The sequence below is a fragment of the Mytilus californianus genome, unplaced genomic scaffold (assembly GCF_021869535.1).
Source record: "Mytilus californianus isolate M0D057914Y unplaced genomic scaffold, xbMytCali1.0.p SCAF_11, whole genome shotgun sequence".
In the NCBI taxonomy this organism is placed as follows: Eukaryota; Metazoa; Mollusca; class Bivalvia; order Mytilida; family Mytilidae; genus Mytilus; species Mytilus californianus.
Window position 1 is genome coordinate 68,962,328 of NW_026262593.1, and position 22,783 is coordinate 68,985,110.

General features: G+C 33.1%; 2 protein-coding genes across 11 annotated transcripts in view; both read right to left on the reverse strand.

The window, feature by feature from the left end:
- Positions 1-3,619, reverse strand: part of LOC127720581 (tRNA pseudouridine(38/39) synthase-like) — an 85,045-nt gene extending 81,426 nt beyond the window's left edge. For all 3 annotated transcript variants that reach the window (XM_052227203.1, XM_052227202.1, XM_052227204.1), the window contains exon 1: positions 3,513-3,619. In XM_052227203.1, the coding sequence (XP_052083163.1) occupies positions 3,513-3,593 (81 nt within the window). In that variant the 5' untranslated portion in view covers positions 3,594-3,619. The remainder of the gene's footprint in view (positions 1-3,512) is intronic.
- LOC127720580 (microtubule-associated protein futsch-like) overlaps positions 1-22,783 on the reverse strand; it is a 338,813-nt gene that overhangs the window by 156,749 nt on the left and 159,281 nt on the right. The gene's annotated exons all lie outside the window — the stretch shown is intronic.

Sequence of the window (22,783 nt, forward strand, 5' to 3'; positions counted from 1 at the left end):
CTACGTACAGACGGACAAGGGTAAAACTTATAGCGGTGGGGGCATCAAAAACAACATTTCAGGCGTAATAATTTCAATAAACTGCTTCGCTTAGCGCAGCTAGATACGCCCGCAGAGTTCCAGCCCTGAATAGTTGGGGCAAAAATGGACACAAAATTCAAGCTTGATATAGGTCTGAATTTGGATTGTAATTAATTACTTGACATATTATAGGTTTTTGAATAAATGTAGTCAAAGAACTTGAAATTGGTTATATGAATTGAATTTATATTCAATTAAAGATTTCTTGCTGTTGTGCAATACACTGTGCTGTTGCGCAATACTTAGTAAATCTGTTGTCAGACTATAAAAAAATAAAGTTCAACTTCTTCTCAATGTCATATTTGAAATTTATGAAAATCAATAGGGAGATTACATCAATTGCTATAAATAATTCACCAAAGTTTCATGAGAACTGCTGAAAGCATTTTTTGAGTTATTGTCCAAAAACTAGAAAATCCCCCCTTTTTTTAATGAATAAAACCCCATAACTCGGAAATGGTAAATCTGAAATTTATAAAAATGAAAGGGAGCTCACGTCAATAGATATAAACAATTCATCAAAGTTTCATGCATATTGGTTAAAGTTTTTTTGAGTTTATGTCCGACATGTTGACGACGGACGGACAGACGGTCAACGGTATACCATAATACGTCCCATAAACGGGCATATAAAAATGGTTGGCAGATTCATCCAAAATTCTCTTGAGAGATAGAACTTCTTGTAATGACCATTTTTACCGAGTCAGTTTTTCCCTGTTTAAGAAATATTAATCAAAACTGTTGTTTGACCTGTATGTTCTATTTTTAGATAAGGTGGCTATGTTGGTTGATAAACCTGGACAAAAATAACAAACTTTGAAGTTGACATTCTACAGATGAAGCAGACTACTTTGATTTGAATTAATTGAGAAGTTTCAGAGAATATTTTCAAAGAAAAGTTTACGGACAACAGGCACAAACGGATGGCAAATAATAAAGATTCACTGTGTAAGGTTAATACATTATAACAGCACACACTAAATTTTATATTTATGAACAATATGTCAAAGTGGTTTATTTTATTTATGAGGATTTTATACAAATCTATAATAAACCCAGTCAACAGATTGAGGCAACTGAACCAGGGATAGCATTGATTTTTCAGCACTTTCAGAACAACAGCTTTTTGAGAGATTTACTGTTGTTGTTGCTTTATAATGCCTATTCAGTTAACCCAAAATGAAATTGGTGAAATGTGTTCAATCTACATTTAACTAACTTAAAACCTAGAGATGGTAGAAGTACCTAATGTACCTCCACAAAAGTACTCCATGAACATGACAAATGTAGAATAGTTCAATTTTTATACAAATCATTCAGGACAAGTTAAAAATATTAATGTAGTACACAAAGCCCTGGTCCAACCCACAGGACTGTGTAAAGGACACCCAAGTAAAGTCAAAATACATGTATGTTTGTACATGTATGTAAGTGTCCCTTTTAGTAAGTTCATGCTGACTGAAGGGATATTTTTTGTACAGTCATGACATGTCCAAACATTATTGTTTAAGTTGTGTACTTGTTGTAATTTTGTACAAATTATAATTTGTACCAGGTTTTTATACAAGTTATCAGTTTTTTGACACTCACACAATCATCCATCAGGTTTTTATTATCTTCAATAATTAACCAGCTTGTTGTTTTTTACTCACAAATTTGATAAAGTACTGTCTTGTTTGTCATAAAACTTAAAATGTGGGGTTTGCTACCTCATTAACTCTCACAATTCCATTTACAATCATTTTTTATTATTGTAGGTTAATCATTTGTGAGTAGGTACCGCCACTGGCTTTCTTCTGTTTCTTTAATTTGTTATCTTTTTACTCTACATGATAGATTGCATTTAATAGATGTTTATTTATGATATTTTTTTTCATTATGCTGTGCACATTTTATATCTCACTAAAATTTCCTTTCTATGGCCTTATCAATGAGTGTTAACTAGGGTAGATACACAGGTCACCTTATCTACTAATACTGTATGATAATAAACATCTGTCCATGTTCATTTTGACAAGTCATAAATTTATCCCTGTCTAACATCTCTACACCACCCTGTTGTGTACCCCAGGTTCTTTCTATTTGGATTAATGTGTTTAGTAGTCCGACATTAACATTTTAGTAACATTTTGCTAGGGATTATTTTCACATTTTTTGTTTTTTTTCATTAGATTTCAAAACATATTTGTAAACAACAGAAAGTAATGCCTTTGTCATTTCAAGGAAGGATTTAATTTTTAATAGTCTTTTAAATTATATTGCAAATTAATCATGTTTTTTTTTTGCAATGTTTTCAGGTGTTTAAATTTAATTATGAGAATGAAACCTCCAGGACCATTTGACTATTTTCATGTGAAAGTTACCCCTTAACGAAGTCAAAGGTTGATTCCTGTATAATTAGCATTAATGTAGTAAAAGAATGGGAGGTCCTGGACTTTTGCAATTCAAAATGAAATGTTCCCCCTCAGATAAGACAAGCCCTGACCTGATAACAACACTTAAGTGAATCCCTGATTGTTAAAGAAATAAAAAAAATCAGTTATTGAACATTATAGTAATTAGTGATCTTTACGTCCTTATTCCTTTAGCTCCTTTTTCAAACTTTGTTGCATAAATATTTTTTTTTTAATTTGTCTCAAGTTCTGTATTATTCGTTATGTCAAATTACTAATTACATTTCGCTATCAAATTAATATTCCAACTACAATGTACATTTCAGAGCTAAAATGTTTGTAGTAAGCACACAATTGCATGATGATTACTTGTCTGCTTTTACCTATTGTTTTCAAAATTGTTCTTAATTGCAAATATTTAAAATAAAATGCAAGGACTCTCAAACAGATTTTTTTATTTTATTAATTATAATTTATATATTATAATAAAATTTTCTAAACAACAATAAATGTATAAACTATAAAATGCCCTCATCAAGGCCCTCACACAATTCAATCAAATACTTTTAGACATCATGAATATTATTCTATATAAACAACAAAAAACTACTTTTGTCTATGCAATATATATGTTTTGTGTATTTGAATATATACTAATTTTGCTCCGCCCACTTTCATCACGCTTGAGTAAATCAATGATGAAATGGTTGGCGAAGTCACGGGCTATCGAACTCAAAACACCCGAACGGTTACCACCGAAAGGGAATATTCATTGCGATTTTTCTGAAAATTAAATAAATATTAGTTCATGACAAGCCACTAAACAAGCAGTCTACATCATGCAAAGCTTCGACAATCCATACAAATCTACGTGTAAATTCCAGGGTAGTTTATAATGAAACACATGCACACGAGAACAGCTGTACCCCAATCTGATGTACTATCGCGTAATATTATCTAATTAGGACTTAACACTCACCAAGAAAGCTTTAAATAAGTTGTAAAATTATAATATTAAATAAAAATGTATTTGCTTACCTCTTTTGATAAATCTTCTAGGTTAGCGGGTGTTTTACTCGGTTCAATTTGTAATGAGACGTCTGTATCGGGTGCAGCCATGTTTAACACTGACGACAATGTAGTTGTTCCCGCGACCTCTGGCGGCGGGGTGAGAGGCCTAACCTGGGATACCCACTAGGGTAGCCCAGGAATGCAATAAATTAAATGCCCGTGTGTGGGTAAATAAAGTTTTAATATCTGATTTGATTCATATCCGTTTTAAGACTTGTTATTTTTATAGTTGTTATGTACGTAAATGGTTTTAAATAGAAAACACGTGATTGCACAACAAGGTTTATTTTTGTTTGCGGATATATTGTCTACCCTCAAACGTTCCTTTGTAATATAAACTGAAAGTGAAAGCAAAACATGCCGAAAATATCTTGGTTTCGCAAACTATATATATAAACTATTTCATTTACTCCATGTTATTGTTAATGAAAAAAAATTATCCCACACATATAACAATAGTAATAATGGATCAGAACGTTTAAATCCCAAGTTTTTTGGGAACAAAAAAGTTTGACGAATTAAGCTTTTTCCAGTCAGCTATTTTTTAGTTTGTCAGCCGTGTTTCAGGTTTAAAAAGGGGGGTGGGGTGAGCGCTCGATCCAAAACACAAAACATGTTTTACCCCAACCACATTTATTACGTGTCTGTCCGAAGCCAGGTACCTGTTTACTGTGATTGCTTTGGGATTTAAAATGTTAGGTGGGTTGTCTCTTAGTTGCTATTGTTTTGTTTCATTCCGGGCAATCATGCACATTGATACCCTGCTTATTCTTACATTCACCAGCAGTACTGTATAGAGTGGAGATCTTGCATTATGTGTCATATATATTCCTGTTACTTGTCTTCTTTAAATTGCATTTACAAAATGATCCAAAATAAATCGTTAGCTGCGGGGAAACATGATATATGAGTATTTTTTTATCACTGATAGTGCAAAAAAACAGCCAGGATTTGCTTCACAATCTTAAATAATTTCAATTAACGATCTAGGCCAAGATTTTAAAGAATGTTTTGCTGATCTTCTTTTTTTTCAATTTGGTTAAAAAAGCAATAATCAAGTTGAAAGAAATTGTGCTGGAAGATCTTCATTGTGTGTAAATTGTAACTGAAATATATAAGTGACGAATTAACTAAGCTTGGCCTTATCGGTGAATCAGACACCCAGCCGCTGTATCCGAGTTACTTCCTCGTTGTGTGTAGAGGAATTTGATTATGTGGGTAGTATTACCAGCATCTTAAATGGGGTGAACTTGGGGAATTGTGAAGTATATTGGGTTTTATATAACATTTCCTCTTCCTGGTGTTAAAGTGTTTTCTAAGAAGCTTAAGTGAGATTAAAATCTCTAAATAAACATTTAATCGAGTCTGATATCCTTTTAATTATTTTTTTTCTCGTGGTGGTGCCAGCCAAACCCGATCACATATTTTTATTGACCGAGCGCATTGTGGGACATACCTTAATCCGCCGCTGATCCATAACTACGTAAAGTTTGGACACAATTAAGCTTCATGAGTTTTTTCTATCCTTGATAATAATATTTCTAAAGTGTGTTAATTGATGTTTGTGTATGTAATAACTAGGGTTATGTTTTATGAATGCTTTGTGTTTGATGATTTTGTTGATTTTTTCTTTCTTCGTCATTTTAAACTTTCTGTTATTTATTTTGTTTGATCCATTTTAACTTTTTAGTAGCACTTATCTTATGACCGCTGTGAGAAATCGAAATTTAAGTTTTGGCCCGGTTATCGAGGAAGAAGCTTTGATTCCCACGCATCGAAGCCCGGTTATCGGGGTAGAAGCTCTGATTCCCCCCGCATCCGAAGCGAGGACACTATCACTCTCACTCTGTATCAATGTTTGCAGTTCTATAATATATAGTCCAAATACGTAAGAGTACTTTTTTGTGGGGAAAAAATATAAGATAGATTCAGCTCAAATTAATTTTTTTTTTTTTTTTGCTTTATCTTGTTCATAAATATTTCAGAAAAGAACAAAAATAATATGAGATCTTCATAGCAACTTTAGATTAAGATTCAATTCCCATGAAAAGAATCGAAAAAGTCTTTGAAAGATTTCCATTAACGTATGTTCGTTCCGCCTAACAGAAGTTACCATGGAAATTTTGTTAAAAACAATGCCATGATATGTGTTTCTGTCGGAACAAATATTCTATAACCTTTATTCCGTTTGGAACAAATACTGCATGTATAGTATTGTTCCAGTGGAAATGATATTCCAGGATATTCAAGTTGTTTGGAACTAATATTATGAAGGATCTTCAATTACATGACAAACTAAGTCAAGGATACAGTAATACAACAAAGGACAAAACCTATTTGGAAGCGTAAGTTTTCCGCCAAAAGTATAATACACAGAAAATTACATGACGCATAAAAATTGAGCATTATCTATACTCTATAAAAAAAAATATAATAAAGGACTTAAAAAATTATATTGTTTTGATAGAATTCAAATAAAAGTTGGATGGATGTTTAACAACCAGCGCACAATTTTTCAAATGCATTCAGTACCAGAATATATAAAAATAAGAAGATGTGGTATAATTGCCAATTAGACCACTCGCCTCTAGACAGCAAAAGGCATAGAAGTAAGAAACTAAAGGTCATTGACAGCCTTCATGTTTATTTGATATGGAAAAAAAATCACTCTGTACTAAACTGACACGCACAAGAAAGTATCGTATGTGTATAGGTATGAAACAGAAATACAGATCAATCCACGTGGCACACAAACTTTTAATTAACGTGCTAGGTAGAAATGCAGCATATACAAATTTTAAAGTCTTCTGTTTTACCCGACCAAGAATTGAAGTCATGACTTCCCGCATCCGAGGCGAACTTTATTTTTATCACGAGACCACAGAGACGATTTTCCAAGAAATTGAAACTATGTTAGTTTTCTCGTTTGAATTGTTGCACATATTTCATGCGGGGCCTTTTATAGCCGACTATACGGTATGGGGATTTTCTCACTGCTGAAGACTGTGCGGTTGCCTTTAATTGCTTACATTTATTTCATTTGAACTCTCGTAGATAGTTGTCTCATTGGCAATCATACCACATCTCCTTGTTTTCATCCTGAATATAACTAATTAAATATGATCCAACTAACGAAACTTATTTGTTTCTTCACACATAGGTGGGTGTTACCTTTTTGGTGATATTTTTATTACTTAAATCTAGCAAGAATTTTCAGGAAGAATTTTATCATAAAACTCAAAACGGTCCAAATCCGCACCTGATATTTTAATTTCATCGTCTTTCTGCATGAGCTATACTGAAATCCGACCTAATCTGAAACAACTTTACAAATTCGTATGTAGGCATGTCGATCCTTCAGCAAGTTGCCAATATTTAATACAGTTTTATAGTGTTTATCTAATATACGAAAAGTGCGATAGATCTAAGAGGAACTATTTGACACCATAGTCGCAAAGCCACACTATATAGCTAGGTGTATTAAAGGGGGCCTTTTCGTGGAGCTATGATTACTATTTCTTGCAGATAGTTTAAAAATTCTTGAACCGATCAGATCAGAATGAGGACTTTCTATACATGTAGAGGAGAACCGGATCACACTATGATGTTCATTGGGGTTTAATTGGAACAGATGAGGCAATGTCATATGATGTCGCCATGAAAGCCATCACATATATATATATATATATATATATATATATATATATCATCACAAACTGGGGATTTAGTCCTCAAAAAGTTTGAAAATAGTGTCTTAGTTGGTTTAGAGATCAAGAAATTTGAACCTCTCCTTTAAATATGAGTATCTGTTTTCCGCGGAACTGCCACTTTATATCTTTTCCATCGATTCATGTGCAGCTGTTGTGCTGCTTTCATATGCGGGTAACTTATGTTACAAACGACTTAACTACATTTTCTTCAGTTAAGCAGGTGTTTCTTAAACTAGTTATGGTAGAATTTGAATTAAGCTTAATATATGTTAATGTACTAATGTACTGAAATTGTTTCTGGCAAGTTGTATTAAAAACAATACTCCAAAAAATACATTCTTTATTCCCTTCTCTCCCGAACAAACTAGTCTTTTACTTCCTATCAATTCATGTATCTTTTTAACTTATTTTCTCTTTTTCTAATCATATTTCGGTTCTTTTTTTTAATTTTTATTGTCATTACAAGTATATGTGTCCTTCTTTTTCATCTGTTAAGAGAATCTATAAATGAACTAGTCTCCAACTAACTATTCAAACAAGTCAATGGGAGGTAACTCAAAATGTTCACGTGTTCATTCGCTCTTTTTAGAATTATACTGTGATAATAGTTGTTACAGAAACAGAATGCTTTTTAATCAGAAATATTGATAAATTCTTATGTGCACAAAATGTAACGAATACACACATCATGATAATGAATAACGAATTGAGACTAAATAGCGAATCACATGAGACTGAACAACGATTCCACAGAACATGAGACTGAATTACAAACCACGAGACTGAATAAAGAATCATGAGACTGAATAACGAATCACGAGACTGAATACCTAATCATATGAGACTGAATAAAAATTCCATACAACATGAGACTGAATAACGAATCATGAGACTGAACAACGATTCCACACAACATGAGACTGAATTACAAACCATGAGACTGAATAACGAATCATAAGACTGAATAACGATTCCAAACAACATGACACTGAATCCACACAGCTTGAGACTGACTAACGAATCCATACACTGCATGAAACTGACAAACGAATCCACACACAGCATGAGAATGACAAACGAATCCACACACAGCATGAGACTGACTAACGAATCCACACAGCATGATACTGACTAACGAATCCACACAGCATGAGACTGACTAACGAATCCACACACTGCATGAGATTGACTAACGAATCCACACACAGCATGAGACTGAATAACGAATCCACACACAGCATGATACTGAATAACGAATCAACACAGCATGATACTGAATAACGAATCAACACAGCATGATACTGAATAACGAATCGACACAACACGAGACTAAAAAAATGCTACTTTTCCTTCAAACTCATCATAGATACATGCAGGATTGAAATTTTATACGTCAGACGCGTGTTCCATAAACAAAAGACGCACCAGTGAAGCTCGAATAAAAAAAAATATTAAAAAGGCCAAATAAAGTACGAAATTGAAGAGCATTGAGGGCCCAAAATTCCGAAAGGTTTTACCAAATACAGCTAAGGTAATCTATTTGTGTGATAGAAAAAACTCTTAGTATTTCGAAAAATTCAAACCGTTTTGTGAACGGTTAATTTTTAATAATGATCATATGAATGATAATTCATATCATCGATCACTATTCGAGAATTAATAGCTACACATATTGTGTGGACACTTGTTTATTTGTTACAGGCTGATAGCTACACATATTGTGTGGACACTTGTTTATTTGTTACAGACTGCATATCTCTATCTAGGTGTTTCGGTTACTTCTGTCGATGGGTTAATGTGCAATTAACTCACATCTGATTCTCCTTCTGTTTTACAATTAATTTTCCAGTACACTGCTGGCTGGAAAAAAATATATATAAATCTGATAGCACTTATATATATATATATATGACATACTGTTAGGACACCTGTCCATTGTAGAACTTCTGGTTCTTTCTGTCGTTGGGTTGCTGTGCATTTGACGTGTAACTCACATCTGATTCTTCAGTCAGTTTTTACAATTCAGTAATTTTCCGTGTACACTGTTGGCTGGAAAAAAAATTATACATAAATCTGATAGGACACATGCATGTCTATTATTGACCTCTGGTTATTTCTGTCGTTTAGTTGCTGTCTCGTTGACGTATACCTCACATCACATTTCATTCACACAAAACACTTAATTTTCCGTGTGCTTTAGTGGTTGGAAAAAAAATTATCACATAAATCTGATAGCCAGTTTGCTTTGTATCAAATATGCCATATTGATTATATTATTTTCTGCCGTCCAGTGGAATCTGTGGCAAATCGTAACGATATGTGTCTACTTTAACACTTGCTTTTTCATTTAATGAGTGAAAAAAAAGTAATAATTTCCAATAAACGTACACAAGCACTTGCTTTAAATGTATTTTCTGGGCATCACACGAAAAAAAAATATATAAAAACTAAACCACACACACTTAAAAAAAGGAAAAATAAGTAAAATTTACAAGAAGAGGAAAATCAGGGACAGTCTATACTATAGACTGAGACTGTCCCGGAGAAAATGAAGAAAAATGTCTTTTCTTTCCCGATGATATTTTTTATATCTACAATATTCAGACTATTTCTGAAATGATTTTGAGTCTCTAAAAAGAGTCGTTTTTAATACACGTACGCAATTGTCATTGTTCTGTATTATTCTGTCTGGGTGTTATCACTTTAACTTCTTATTCGGCAGTGTTAACATTTGATTCTTCCTCTTACACTGCTGTGAGTATGGAAGATCTATTTCTCAGATCCATCCCCGATTTTTAGACACGGTCAACTAATTGGATTATTTCTCCAGTTCTGTTACCACACTGACGTCGTCAACTTCGATCGACTTACGACTTGTATTTTTTCCTTATTGTCAGTGTAAAAGTGTTATGTTGACTGTAACAAGAGTGCACACTATAATGTCTCGCCTACTTTAATGAATTTCATACCATACACAGAAAATAGTTAAGACTATTAATAATAGTATCCGAGAAAACTAGAGGCTCTTTACTTTGGTCTATTTCCATATTCAACACAGGACACTCTCCAACTTTGTAAACGAGAATAGAATTCATGACAAAAATCTCTGTTTTGTTGATCTTGTATTGCTGATCATTTAGTCTGTTTAGTTCTCTCTATCTTCTTTAGTTTTTGCTCAAAACGCAAAAGAGGGTAAAAAAAATCCTCATTTAAGGGCAATCACTCCCGTATACAGAGTGACAGTCTACTAACTATATCGGCAAAATTCGACTTGAAAGTAGATCTTGCCCTGCTGATCATTTTTGTGATTAAAGTGTCTATTTATCTATTATAATTTTTATCATATAATGCAAAACGGAAAAAAACGTCATTAAAGGGCAATAACTCCAATAAGGAATCGTTGGACGATTTCCTCTATTAGGTCTTAATTGTAGATCTTGTCTTGTTGATCATTTTTGCTGATTTAAGCTTCTATCTATCTATTATAATTTTTTAAGATACAAGACAAAAACACAAAAAATTGGTAAAAATCGTCATCAAAGGTCAATAACTCTAATAAGGAGTCGACTGACGATTTCGACCATTAGACTTATTTGTAGAAATTGTCTTGCTGATCAATTTTGCAATTTAAAGTATCTCTCTATCTATTATAGTTTTCAAGACAATAGGCAAAAAAAGGTAAAATTTGTCATTTAAGGGCAATAACTCCTATAAGAAGTCGTCCGACAGTTTGACGAATGTGAACAATAGGTAGAGCTCATCATTCTGAACATTAAGGGCCAGGTGAGCTAAAAATAAAAAAAATGAACATTGACCAATGAACCATAAAAATGAAGTTAAGGTCAGATGAAAACTGTCAGACAACATGAACACCATGCAATCATATCATATACAAAATATAGTTGACCTATTGCTTTTAGTATGAGAAATGGAACTTGCCATGAAACTTAACATTGACTTATAAACCACGAAAATGAGATCGAGGTCAAAATAACACTGACTGAGAGACATATTCAGTTAGCAATCATTCCATGAACCAATTATAGTGTTTTTAGTATCTGATTAACATAAACCATAATATCTTAACATTGACCAATGAACCATAAAAAATGAGGTCAAGGTCAGATAAAACTGCGAATCTGACATGTACACCTTACAATCATTCCATACACCAAATATAGTTAACCTATTATTTATAGTATCTGCAATAACTTAACCTTGATCACTGATCCATGAATCAAGGTCGAGGTCAGGTGAACACAGGATTCAATATACCAAATATGGTTATTCTATTTCTCATAATAAGTCAGTTTTTCACGTGACAAATTTTTTTTTTCAAGCAGTCGCTGAACCATGAAAATGAGGTCATGGATATATGACAGACGGAAACTTCGTAACATAAGGCATCTGCATACAAAGTATAATTAAAGCATTCAGGTCTTCTACCTTATCAAATATAAAGCTTTAGATTTTGCCTTTGCCGGATTGGAACCCCCCGTCTCGCATGAGACATGAGAGCTGTGTCATGTGCGCATGATACGCCCTTAGCACTTTTAGCTTGTCTGTCTGATTTAAATGAACAAAAATGGACAGTTTTCAACGAATTTTTAACGAATAAACTTCCATAACTCTTCAATGTCATTTCAGAAATATAGAAAAGGGAGATTATACTTCAATATATTTAAACAAGTCATTTATGGGCAATAACTCCCATAAGAATTTGTCCAAACAGTTTTGACGTATATGGGCAATTGGTAGAGCTCATTATTTTGAACATTTTTGCTCCTTTCAGATTTTCTCTATTTATAACGGTTCAAAAAATAATAGACAAAACTTGCATTTTACCACTATGTTCTATTTTTAGCCATGTCGACCATCTTGGTTGGTAGGCGGGGTTATCAGACACATTTTTTAAACTAGATACCCTAATGATGATTGTGGCCAAGTTTGGTTAAATTTGTCTCAGTAGTTTCAGAGAAGATTTTGTAAAAGATCACAAAAATTTACAAAAAATTGTTAAAAAATTACTATAAAGGGCAATAACTCCTCATGGGGTCAATTGACCATTTTGGTCATGTTTGACTTATTTGTAGATCTTACTTTGCTGAACATTATTGCTGTTTACAGTTTATAACTATCTATAGTAATATTGAAGATAATAACCAAAAACTGCAAAATTTTCTTAAAATTACAAATTCATGGGCAGCAACCCAACAATGGGTTGTCTGATTTGTCTGAAAATTTCAGGGCAGATAGATCTTGACCTGATGGACAATTTTAACTCATATCAGATTTGCTCTAAATGCTTTGGTTTCAGAAATATAAGCCAAAAACTACATTTTACCCCTATGTTCTATTTTTAGCCATGACGGCCATCTTGGTTGGCGGGCCAGGTCGTCGGACACATTTTTTAAACTAGATACCTCAATGATGATTGTGGTCATGTTTGGTTAACTTTGGCCCAGTAGTTTCAGATGAGAAGATTTTTGTAAAAGTTAACGGACGAAGACGACGACGACGGACGACGGACGACGGACGCCAAGTGATGAGAAAAGCTCACTTGGCCCTTTGGGCTAGGTGAGCTAAAAATTCACCCAAGTAAAATGAAAATTGCTCAAAGCATTTTTGAGTTATAGCTGGGACTATTATACTAACAATATATTATGTCCCAGGTAGGTTATAGTTAAAAAACTTGAAAATCCCCAATTTTATATGAATATAATCCCACAACTCGGAAATATAAAATCGAAAATTTATAAAAATCAAAAGGGAGCTTACGTCAATAGATATAAAAAATTCACATAAGTTTCATGAAAATTGAGTTATTATTTGAAGTGTTGACGAAGGACAGACAGATCGTCCATCCACAACGGAAAAACCATAATACATCCCGCCTTCAAAGACGAGCGTATAAAAAGTGAGTCCATTTATCAGGGAGGCTGAATTTTACCCCTATTTTCTATTTTTAGCCATGTCGGCCATGTTGGTTGGCAGGTGGGGTCATCAGACACATTTTTTAAACTAGATACCCTAGTGATGATTGTGGCCGTTTGGTTAAATTTGTCTCAGTAGTTTCAGAGGAGAAGATTTTTGTAAAATTAAAGATTACAAAAATTTACGAAAAATTGTTAAAAATTGACTATAAAGGATAATAACTCCTTAAGAGGTCAATTGACAATTTTGGTCATGTTGACTTATTTGTAGATCTTACTTTGCTGAACATTATTGGTGGTTACAGTTTTTCTCTATCTATAATAATATTTAAGATAATAACCAAAAACTGCAAAATTTCCTTAAAATTACCAATTCAGGGGCAGCAACCTAACATGGGTTGTCTTATTCATCTGAAAATTTCATAGCGGATAGATTTCAACCTGGTTAACAATTTTACCCCATGCCAGATTTGCTCTAAGTGCTTGTTTAGAGATGTAAGCCAATAACTGCATTTTACCCCTATGTTCTATTTTTAGCCTGTCGGCCATCTTGGTTGGCAGGCGGGATCATTGGACACATTTATTAAACAAGATAACCTAATGATAATTGTGGCCAAGTTCAGTTAAATTTGGCCCAGTAGTTTCAGAGGAGAAGATTTTTGTAACGACGGACGATGGACGCCAAGTGTCGAAGTGATGCGAAAAGCTCACTTTGCCCTTCGGGCCAGGTGAGCTCAAAAAGGAACAATTTTCCACACCATTTTTTACTTTTTTTCTAATCTATGACCTTGAGAGTGTTAAATCCCATCATCATCTGGGATTTTGAACTGTGACCTGACCATATATTCTATTTTGGTTCCAATCCCAAGCAAGATGAGAGAGTCATCTTCAAGAAACCACTTCTCTGCACTATCTTGGGTCTATTTTTACCTTAGACATGTGGACTACATAATTCATGTATATATATGGATCTTTCTATCATAAAAGGAGATAATATCAAAGTCAGGTTCAATTCAGGCAAAAATTCTCAAGTTCATCTGGAAACCATTCCCAGTACTAACATATGTCTATTTTTAGTGTCTGTTCTTCAACAAGAAAACCTCAAAGTCAATGGGAGCTCCCTACTCTGACATAGTTATGACTACAAGATAAAGCATTTTTGGTCTTGTCCCTAAATGTTGCATATTTGGCAGAGAAGCAGTACATTTTAAAGTATTTATTTTGACCTAACCAGGAATGAACCCATGACCTCCTGCACTCAGGGCACAAGTCTGACAAACTCATTTCTTTAAAAGTGGATTTTTTTTCTCATAAGAAAATATTTGAAATAACTAATTTATCTTAAAAAATCAAATTAGAATGTGTCCTCTGAACACAGATGCCCCTGCTTGTAAACATGCAAGTGTCAATGTCCTAATTCAAACCTATTGAGGTTTTGTTTTCTTTCAAACTTAATGACATTTGTTTCTGTATGTTGTCATTAGAGAATGCTCTGGTGTTTGAGTGTGCAAAACAGCAAATTTGGGAATTTTTCCTTTATAAAGGGGCATAAAAAAAGAATGGTCAAAGTTATGGCACCTATATTTGTACTTGTTGTGTTTGGTGGTAATAAGCATTGTGTATTAATTTCATAACATTTGGTCGACGCAAAATAAAAGTTAGATTGTGGAAACAGCAAATTTGCAATTTTATCTATTAATAAAGGGACACAACTTTGAGAACGGTGAAATTGACCACTTATATTCAAACTTGATCTGTGTTTGATGGTAATAGGCATTGTGTAGAAGTTTCATAACATTTGGTTGAAGCAAACTAAAGTTAGAGAACAGAAATGATTTTGAGACATACTGAAAGAACTTAAATGCCCCCTAAACTGTGGTGGAGGCATAATTACATGCACAGACACCCTGCTTTAAAAAAACCTATCAATGCAATTACATTGCACATGTTATATTACCGGTATAGGGAAAAAAGCATGGGTGTGTAATTTCTACAGAAATTTCAACTTTACAATTGTCATGAACTAATATAACAAACAAGGTTATACATTGTATTAAAACTACTTGGAAACAATAAAAACATAATTTACATTTTTTTTATTATGTAATAATTTAATTTTGGATGTAACGCGTCTTCCGATTGGCTGACGTTGTTTTGTTTATCAGCTCATAGACATAATTTTGTCATGTGACCTTGACGTCATCAACGTTTTTTCATGATTTACTCCGGTTTAAAATGGAATTAAGGATTAAATTATAAGAAATGATTGTAATATATTTTCTGTCTATTCGAAATAACATAAAAAATGTGGTGCACACTTTAAAATAACCCGCTAAGAGGGTTATTCAGTGTGCACCACATTTTTTATGTTATTTCTTCATAGACAGAAAAAATATAGTCATTCCTTAAATATACAATGAAAAATCTGTACTTTATTTATGGATATGGTCAAATTAAAATGGGAATTAATCTAAAGCTATGAATATGATGAATCTCAACCAATTTTATCATTTTGGTGTAAAAATACTTTAATATACCTATTAAGAAGTCATGCCACTGAAATAACAACAAAATTCAAATTTATATTGAGTTTTTGAAAAATTTCTTAAGAATAAAAGCAAACCTGAGTAGAACAACGGCTAGTTTTGGATCTATTTAATAAAAGATGTATTTGCTTCAAAGTTAATTCACATTTTCTGTTAAATATGAGGGTTTTTTCCATTTAGATCAGAAAAATCATGAAATAAATTGCAAGTTTCATGTTCCTTGAGAGAAAAAGAAAATTTCTATTTTAATCTTAGTACATTTTTTTTTCACCTAATAACATGGGAGATAACTCATGTTGTGTGCACAAACATTCAAAACATTTAAGTTTATATCTAAGCACTATATAATTGTAGCATTTAATAGATACCCTAAGCAACCAGAAACCTGAACATATTTATTTTGAAGTCCCTGGACCAAGGGATTAGGGCCTCATATATTACATGCAATTAATATTTATGGAGGCTTATCCAATTTATATATATACCAATACTTTATAATTCTGAAGTGAACCAAATCAGAAACTTAACATAATCTTACACCAAATTAATGGTAGCTGCATAATAATTCTCACTGGTCACATCCAAGTCTGACATCTAAAAAAGAACTACCGGTATCTAAAATTAAAATTCCTTAAACTTTAACTAAATGTCTTAACTATGACCATTTAAGAGCCTTTGAAATTCATATTTAATCAACATGTCAGGTAGAAAATGAATAAATCATTACAATTTGATCTCTCCTAATCTCTCATTCTTATTTACAACATAAAAAATAACAATACAAATATTGTAATTTTGTCAATAAATTCTTCAGGTAAGCAAAATCCCATCTTCAGCATCAGTTTTGTTGTAAAATTTCCAATTCCAATTCTTCTACAATCAAAAAACAAAATATCACTTAAAACATGAGATTAATTTACCAAATCAAAATCAAATCAAATCAAATATTTTATTGTCGTATAAACTTTACAGTTTGTGACCAACATGTATTAACACAATAAACATATATACATACATATCAAACATACACAATAAAAACAGCGTCAAAATTTATAAAAACAAACAAGCTGTTAATTAAGAGTCCCCTGCCCTCAGTTCTAATGACTTTTTCAAGAAGGATCATAATTTATTTGTTTGTAAAGGCGTTGATGGATTTAGTAAATAATGAATTTTTTCTTCTTCATTTAAACTATTAAAGTTATTATTTTCATTTACCAAAAAATATATGGGTCAATATCACCAATGCGCCTCAAACTGAGAAATTCAACTATAACTAGAAGTTAAAAAAAAACTGTATGCAATGATATTGTACATGATGCTATTTATTGTAATTGACTCAGCTTAACCTTTGTGCTTTTTTTGAAGAGCAGCTCTAGAAGACTGTACAATAAAGATGTTAAAACTTTGTAGTTTTTAAATCTTTTAAAGAACTGAATTTCCAAAGAATTGAATTGTGTGAACATAATGACTTTTTACTTACTGAATGCCACATCACATGGGCCTTTCAGGGTTTCCTAATTTGTGAAAAATTTAATCTCACTTTGTACCCGAAAATTTAACCACATCTGTGGAAGTGTCTCAGCTTGGAAACAAGCATCATACATATCCAATATGGACAGAGGAATGGAAGAAAAGGCTACCATGGTGGCCTACTTGAAATGAATTGCACATCTTAACCCATATAATGTTTATTATCGCTATTTTGTGCATTTTTCATTTGATCTTTTTTGGTGATAATTGTTCATATCATGCTACTCGCTTGCGCACATGATGTTGTCAATGTAAACATGAACTACCTCATAGGCAAAATAGCGATGAACAGATATCAATGGTCTTTCAAACTCAAGGATGTTTCTCAGCCACAATCATCTCAGGGCTGTTGCCCTTCGATGAGATTGTAGCTGAGAAACACCCTCTCGCTTGAAAAACCATCAATAATCTATAAATACCATATATCAGATATGATTTATACTCTATTGACTAAAAGCTGAACAGTCTTTGCTTTGGCTCTTATATGCTGTTTGTTTAACAGAGAAGCATATAGCTTATAGCAACAGCTTCCATATTCATGCCGAAGACGATTAAATATTATAAATACAAATACAAATATTTATTAGCACAAACTCATCAACAATAAATGGTTAAGGCTCATGGTATATTAATTACATAGTTGATCATACATAATAAGTATTGCAAATAATGACTATATTAATATGTAATATTATAAACAATGATTATGAATTAGACATAATGACAATTTTATAGAGTTTGTTCTGCTTTACGCAGGTTCAGACTGTCTGAAATGAAAGAGGAAGTCAATTTTAGGATTGTGTATGAATTATTATTTAATAAAAAGATTACATTATTTTCATTTTTTTGAAATTTTGTAGGATCAACGATTATGTTTGAAACTTTTTGGTAAAATATGGCCCTTTTAGTTGAGTATTTTTCACAATGTAAAAGAAAATGTTTTTCATTTTCAATTTGACGAGAATTACATACAGAGCAGTATCTTTCATTTCTGGGAATATTTAGATGTCTCCCTCTTTCAATCATCAGTATATGAGCGCTTATACGGATCTTACATATTGCAGCTCTGTCACTTCTGTTTTTCAATATATCAACATAGGGTGGTCTTCTGCCCATTATGTATACACTCTTGAAAAAGTCTAACTTTTTTGATTCAAATATATTTGCATTTTGAACTTGCAAACATTGGTCATTAATTCTTTGTTTAATGGAATTTAAATTACCTTTAACATAATTAAAGTTATTGATGATATAAGACATTCCAAGTCCATTCAAAAGACTCTTGACCTTTATGACCCAAGGGTTTGAATCTACAGATTTAGTGAATATATCATATGCCAAAGAATTTTCCAAAGAAACTATATATGACACAGACATAGCTGCAATTTTATATTTTAGTGAATACATTTCATTCAAACTATCAGCAGATTTTAGTTTTAAGTTTATTAATTTTCTGAACCTCTTACAAATGGGGGAGGGGGGGGTCGGAGGAGTCCTGATCCCGAAATCCCGGGCTTAACTACATGAAATCCCGAGGTCCCGAATTTAAAGAAATTTAAATCCCGACATCCAGAAATGCTGAAAAAGAATTCCCGGAACCCCGAAAGGATCTATCCCGAAATCCCGAGCTTAAAAACACCCGATCCTGGAGTCACGATAAAGGTCCTACCCCCCCCCCCCCCCCCCCCCCCCCATTTGTAAGAGGTTCAGAAAATTAATAAAACTATTATCCACATGCATTTGCTTGTTTAGAACCTGAAAATAGTACAGATATGAATACGAATACTAAATTATTTAATCAATTATTGGCCCATACTAAAGGGCATGTTACATATATAATGATTACAAATAGACACAAGTAAAAAATGATTTTGATTTTGATTTTTGTGTTTTTAACGCCAATTTTAAGCACCGCTTTTAGGCTATTTCGTGGCGGCCAGTTTTTATTGGTGGAGGAAGCCGGAGTGCCCGGAGAACACCATGATAATTCTTATAATAATGTTGTTAAATTGAAATGGTATTTGGACAAATCTCGATCAATGATTTCTTGTGAAATATCCATACATGTGATTCTTCCGGCGGGAGTCAAAATCTCCCGCTTTTCAGACCCTCTTCCGTCCCTCCCGTTAAAATTTGAAATCTTCCGCTTTTTGAAAATGTCAACCTCGTAAAATTTTCTTTAGACATATTTGTTTACAAAATCGATACGGACAGAGAAAAAGTCCGAGAAACTCGAAATTGATATTGGAAAAGTCCGAGAAAAACGGAAGTTTCCTGTAATGGATTTTGTGTCAAAAGTTAAAATAGGTAAAATTAGCCTGAGGTGTTTAGGATTAAACTGTATATACAACAATAAATAAAAGATAATAGGCAATTACCTAGTGATCAACTAGCTAGTTGAAGACACAAGCCAGGTTGATTAAAAGTGAAATACTGACAAAGGATTAAATTGTACAAGTTGTATAAAAAACGATTTAATTTGATGCTGTTGAATTTGAAAACATGGAACATTTACTGAACCTCAAAGACAAATGAAATCAACTCAAATAATATATTTATGGCTTGTTTTCTATCCAAGCCTATGGAATACCTATATAAGTACAGTTGTCTTGGACTATTCTAAAATTTTAGAATTTGACAAAATGCAAACCGTATTTTTATATCACCAAATACCCCAGCAGCAAATAAAAGAAGACCAAGTATCTAGCCAAATTCAACTCTGCCTGGAGATCTGATTTCAAATGATGCAGATCCAGTACCAAGGGTCAAGACCATGCTTACTACACTTCATGCAAAGCTGACTGTGGTGGCCCTAATGATTTGACCAAACTTATGGGGACAGCTACCCACCAGCAAGACTACAACTCTATTAATTTAACACCGTCTGTTACAAGCATGTTCAGTAGTGGTACCAAAGTTGACAATGTAGCTTAATCAGGGGTACTTTTTGCCAACTCTGTATGATGGCTGATCGCTTTATCTTGAATTATATATAATGAATAAATATTTGAAAACCCCTTATCTTCTATTTTTATCAAGTAAAAATGGATATGGAGTTGTTGAAAGGTATGGAATTATTGTTCTTTTAACAAACAAAAAAAGAAGATATGCAGTTTAAACACACAAAAAAAACCATTGCGTACGTCGATAAATAGGTCGATAAAAAATCTCCAGTTATGAAGCCCAAACTCCAGCTGAAAATTTCCAAATCTCCAGTTATGGCTTGACAACTCTGTCACATGTCTGAATATCATTCTTTTCATTTTATTTAAGTTTGCCCAATTTGTGTATTGGTATGACAGACCTGAGAAATCACATTTTAGCCTTGCTTTCATTTATTAATGAATGTTTTCAGTAGAATTAACTGTGTTGATACATTTTCTGCCAAACTGCAGCTCCATGTTTTGTGCAAGAGTTGTCGTTCTTATCACAACAAAGTAGCTATTTCTATTTTAGAATCTATATACCATGGGATCCAATTCCAGGTGTGCTTATTGAAATATTGCTACTATGGACTAAAACTTGTATATAATTTATGGTCATGCATATTTGTCAGTGTAATGAACGCGTATAGGAGATCCACGAAATGTAGGCAAATTGCCAATTACGAGAAATGGCCCCTGCGAATGACATTTTTGGTTTCTAATGTAAATAACTTGGTAAGTTGAAATGTAGCTGTCTCAGAGAACGGCTGTTTTCGTTCTCCTGACCTGTTCATTTCACGTTTGGCTTTGTGATTTTAGTAAAAGTTAAAGTTAAGCTGTTTTTAGCATTTATTTACACATCTTCCAGTAATAGTGTAAAAAGACGGTGAATTCCGTTACACATTTTACTTGACGGTGTTTCTGCCGTGAAACATTTTTAGCCAAACCCTTGCCTAAATTGGGAAGAATGCTACTATTGTTATTGAAGCATAGTATTAAATATAACTGTTATCATACCTTTAATATGTTTGCTAATAGGTCCTACTGTAACGTTTGTGGGTCACTTTATTTGGTTCATTTATTTATTTCATTATTAGTATTTTTAATTATTTTCCCAGAAAGATTTATTATTATTTTATTACTTTCTGATTTTTTTTCATTCATTAAATTTTAGTGACGTAACGAACCTCGCATTAGCCTTCCCTTTTCCTTTCTCAACCAATCAGAGAGCTCAATTGAATTCCCGGGGATAATTAGCTCGTGCAGTGATTGTCTTCTGTTAATGATTCCCAGCTCAGACTCACAGGGGTGTAGACGTAAGTTAAAGAGGGAATTTTCAACCATGTGCGCGATTTTTTGGAAGTGGTCTCGGTGAGGAATCTCGTGCTATTTTATATGCTATAACTAGTGTATTGAAGAAAATGTGTATTACAGTATTTTTAGGTAAGAAGTTCCCCCTCCTATTTATGTATATATTTTGATTGACTAAAACTGGCTAGTTTTTGATCAGGGTTAGCATTGGATATTTAGCGGAAACTTAGAATATTTACGCATTGAGGCGTAATCTATTTAGAAAGCGGTTCGCGGGCTAAATGAGTTAACTTATGAGTTGAGTTTTTGTAAAGTTCTTTGAACTGAATATAAGTTGTCAGTTTGCGAATAACTAGATTCGATTAACTGTTCAGCTAGTCAGTTGTTAAGGTTAAAGTTATTTAAAGATCGCTGGTTAAAGAAAGTAAAAGTTCGGGGTCATTATTTGTTGACATTCACGTGCGTGTCTCAAATCTATGACTTGAACTTAAAGTCGGTAAATTTAAGTACTGATGCGCTAACTAGCGAGTTCTAAATGCAAGCCCTGAGCAGAACGGCAGAGTGAGTCGTTATAGAAATTACAGATACTAAAACAATATATTTCTTGGTCTAGGAAACTATTATAGAGACTGCAGAATTAGACCATTGACTCACTATAAACTGTAACAAATTAAATGTGCAGCTGATTCATATACGTGTTGTTTAATAAATGTTGTACTTTACTGAATTATTTTATTACAGAGAAACGCTTTGTCCCTTGCCCGAATTGGTCTTTTGATTAAAAATTAATCCCGGTTACTTCCCTTTGTATTGGTATCAACCTAGATCTCGACCTATTTCGATAAGCCTACGTTTCAGTGTTTCCTGATTACAGACCGTTTGTGAGAAAGCATATTCAGGACAGAACGAGTCTTATTTTGTTTTAACTTCCCTTCAGTAGTTTATTTTTTTGGTTCTTGTAAATTGTATATTTGGTATACTGGTGGAAATAGAGAACTAGTTTTCGAAAGTCTTATGACTTATCTTTACATTTGTGGTGCCGTGCTTGAAACGTCCAGAATTGTTAGATCGGGCTAGTTACTTTTGGTCTGTCGGTCTGTCGCCCCTTTATTCATTGTTTAACCCCAGGCTTATTTATAATGTTATTGTAATGGCCTGACCATTAAGCATAACCAACGATTGGGCTCAAGCAATAAGACTATCAGGTGCTGATAATTTATTCCCAAACCAATCTAACAAATGGTAAAAAGCTGAAAATACAAAATAAGAGGGGGCGGACAGGGT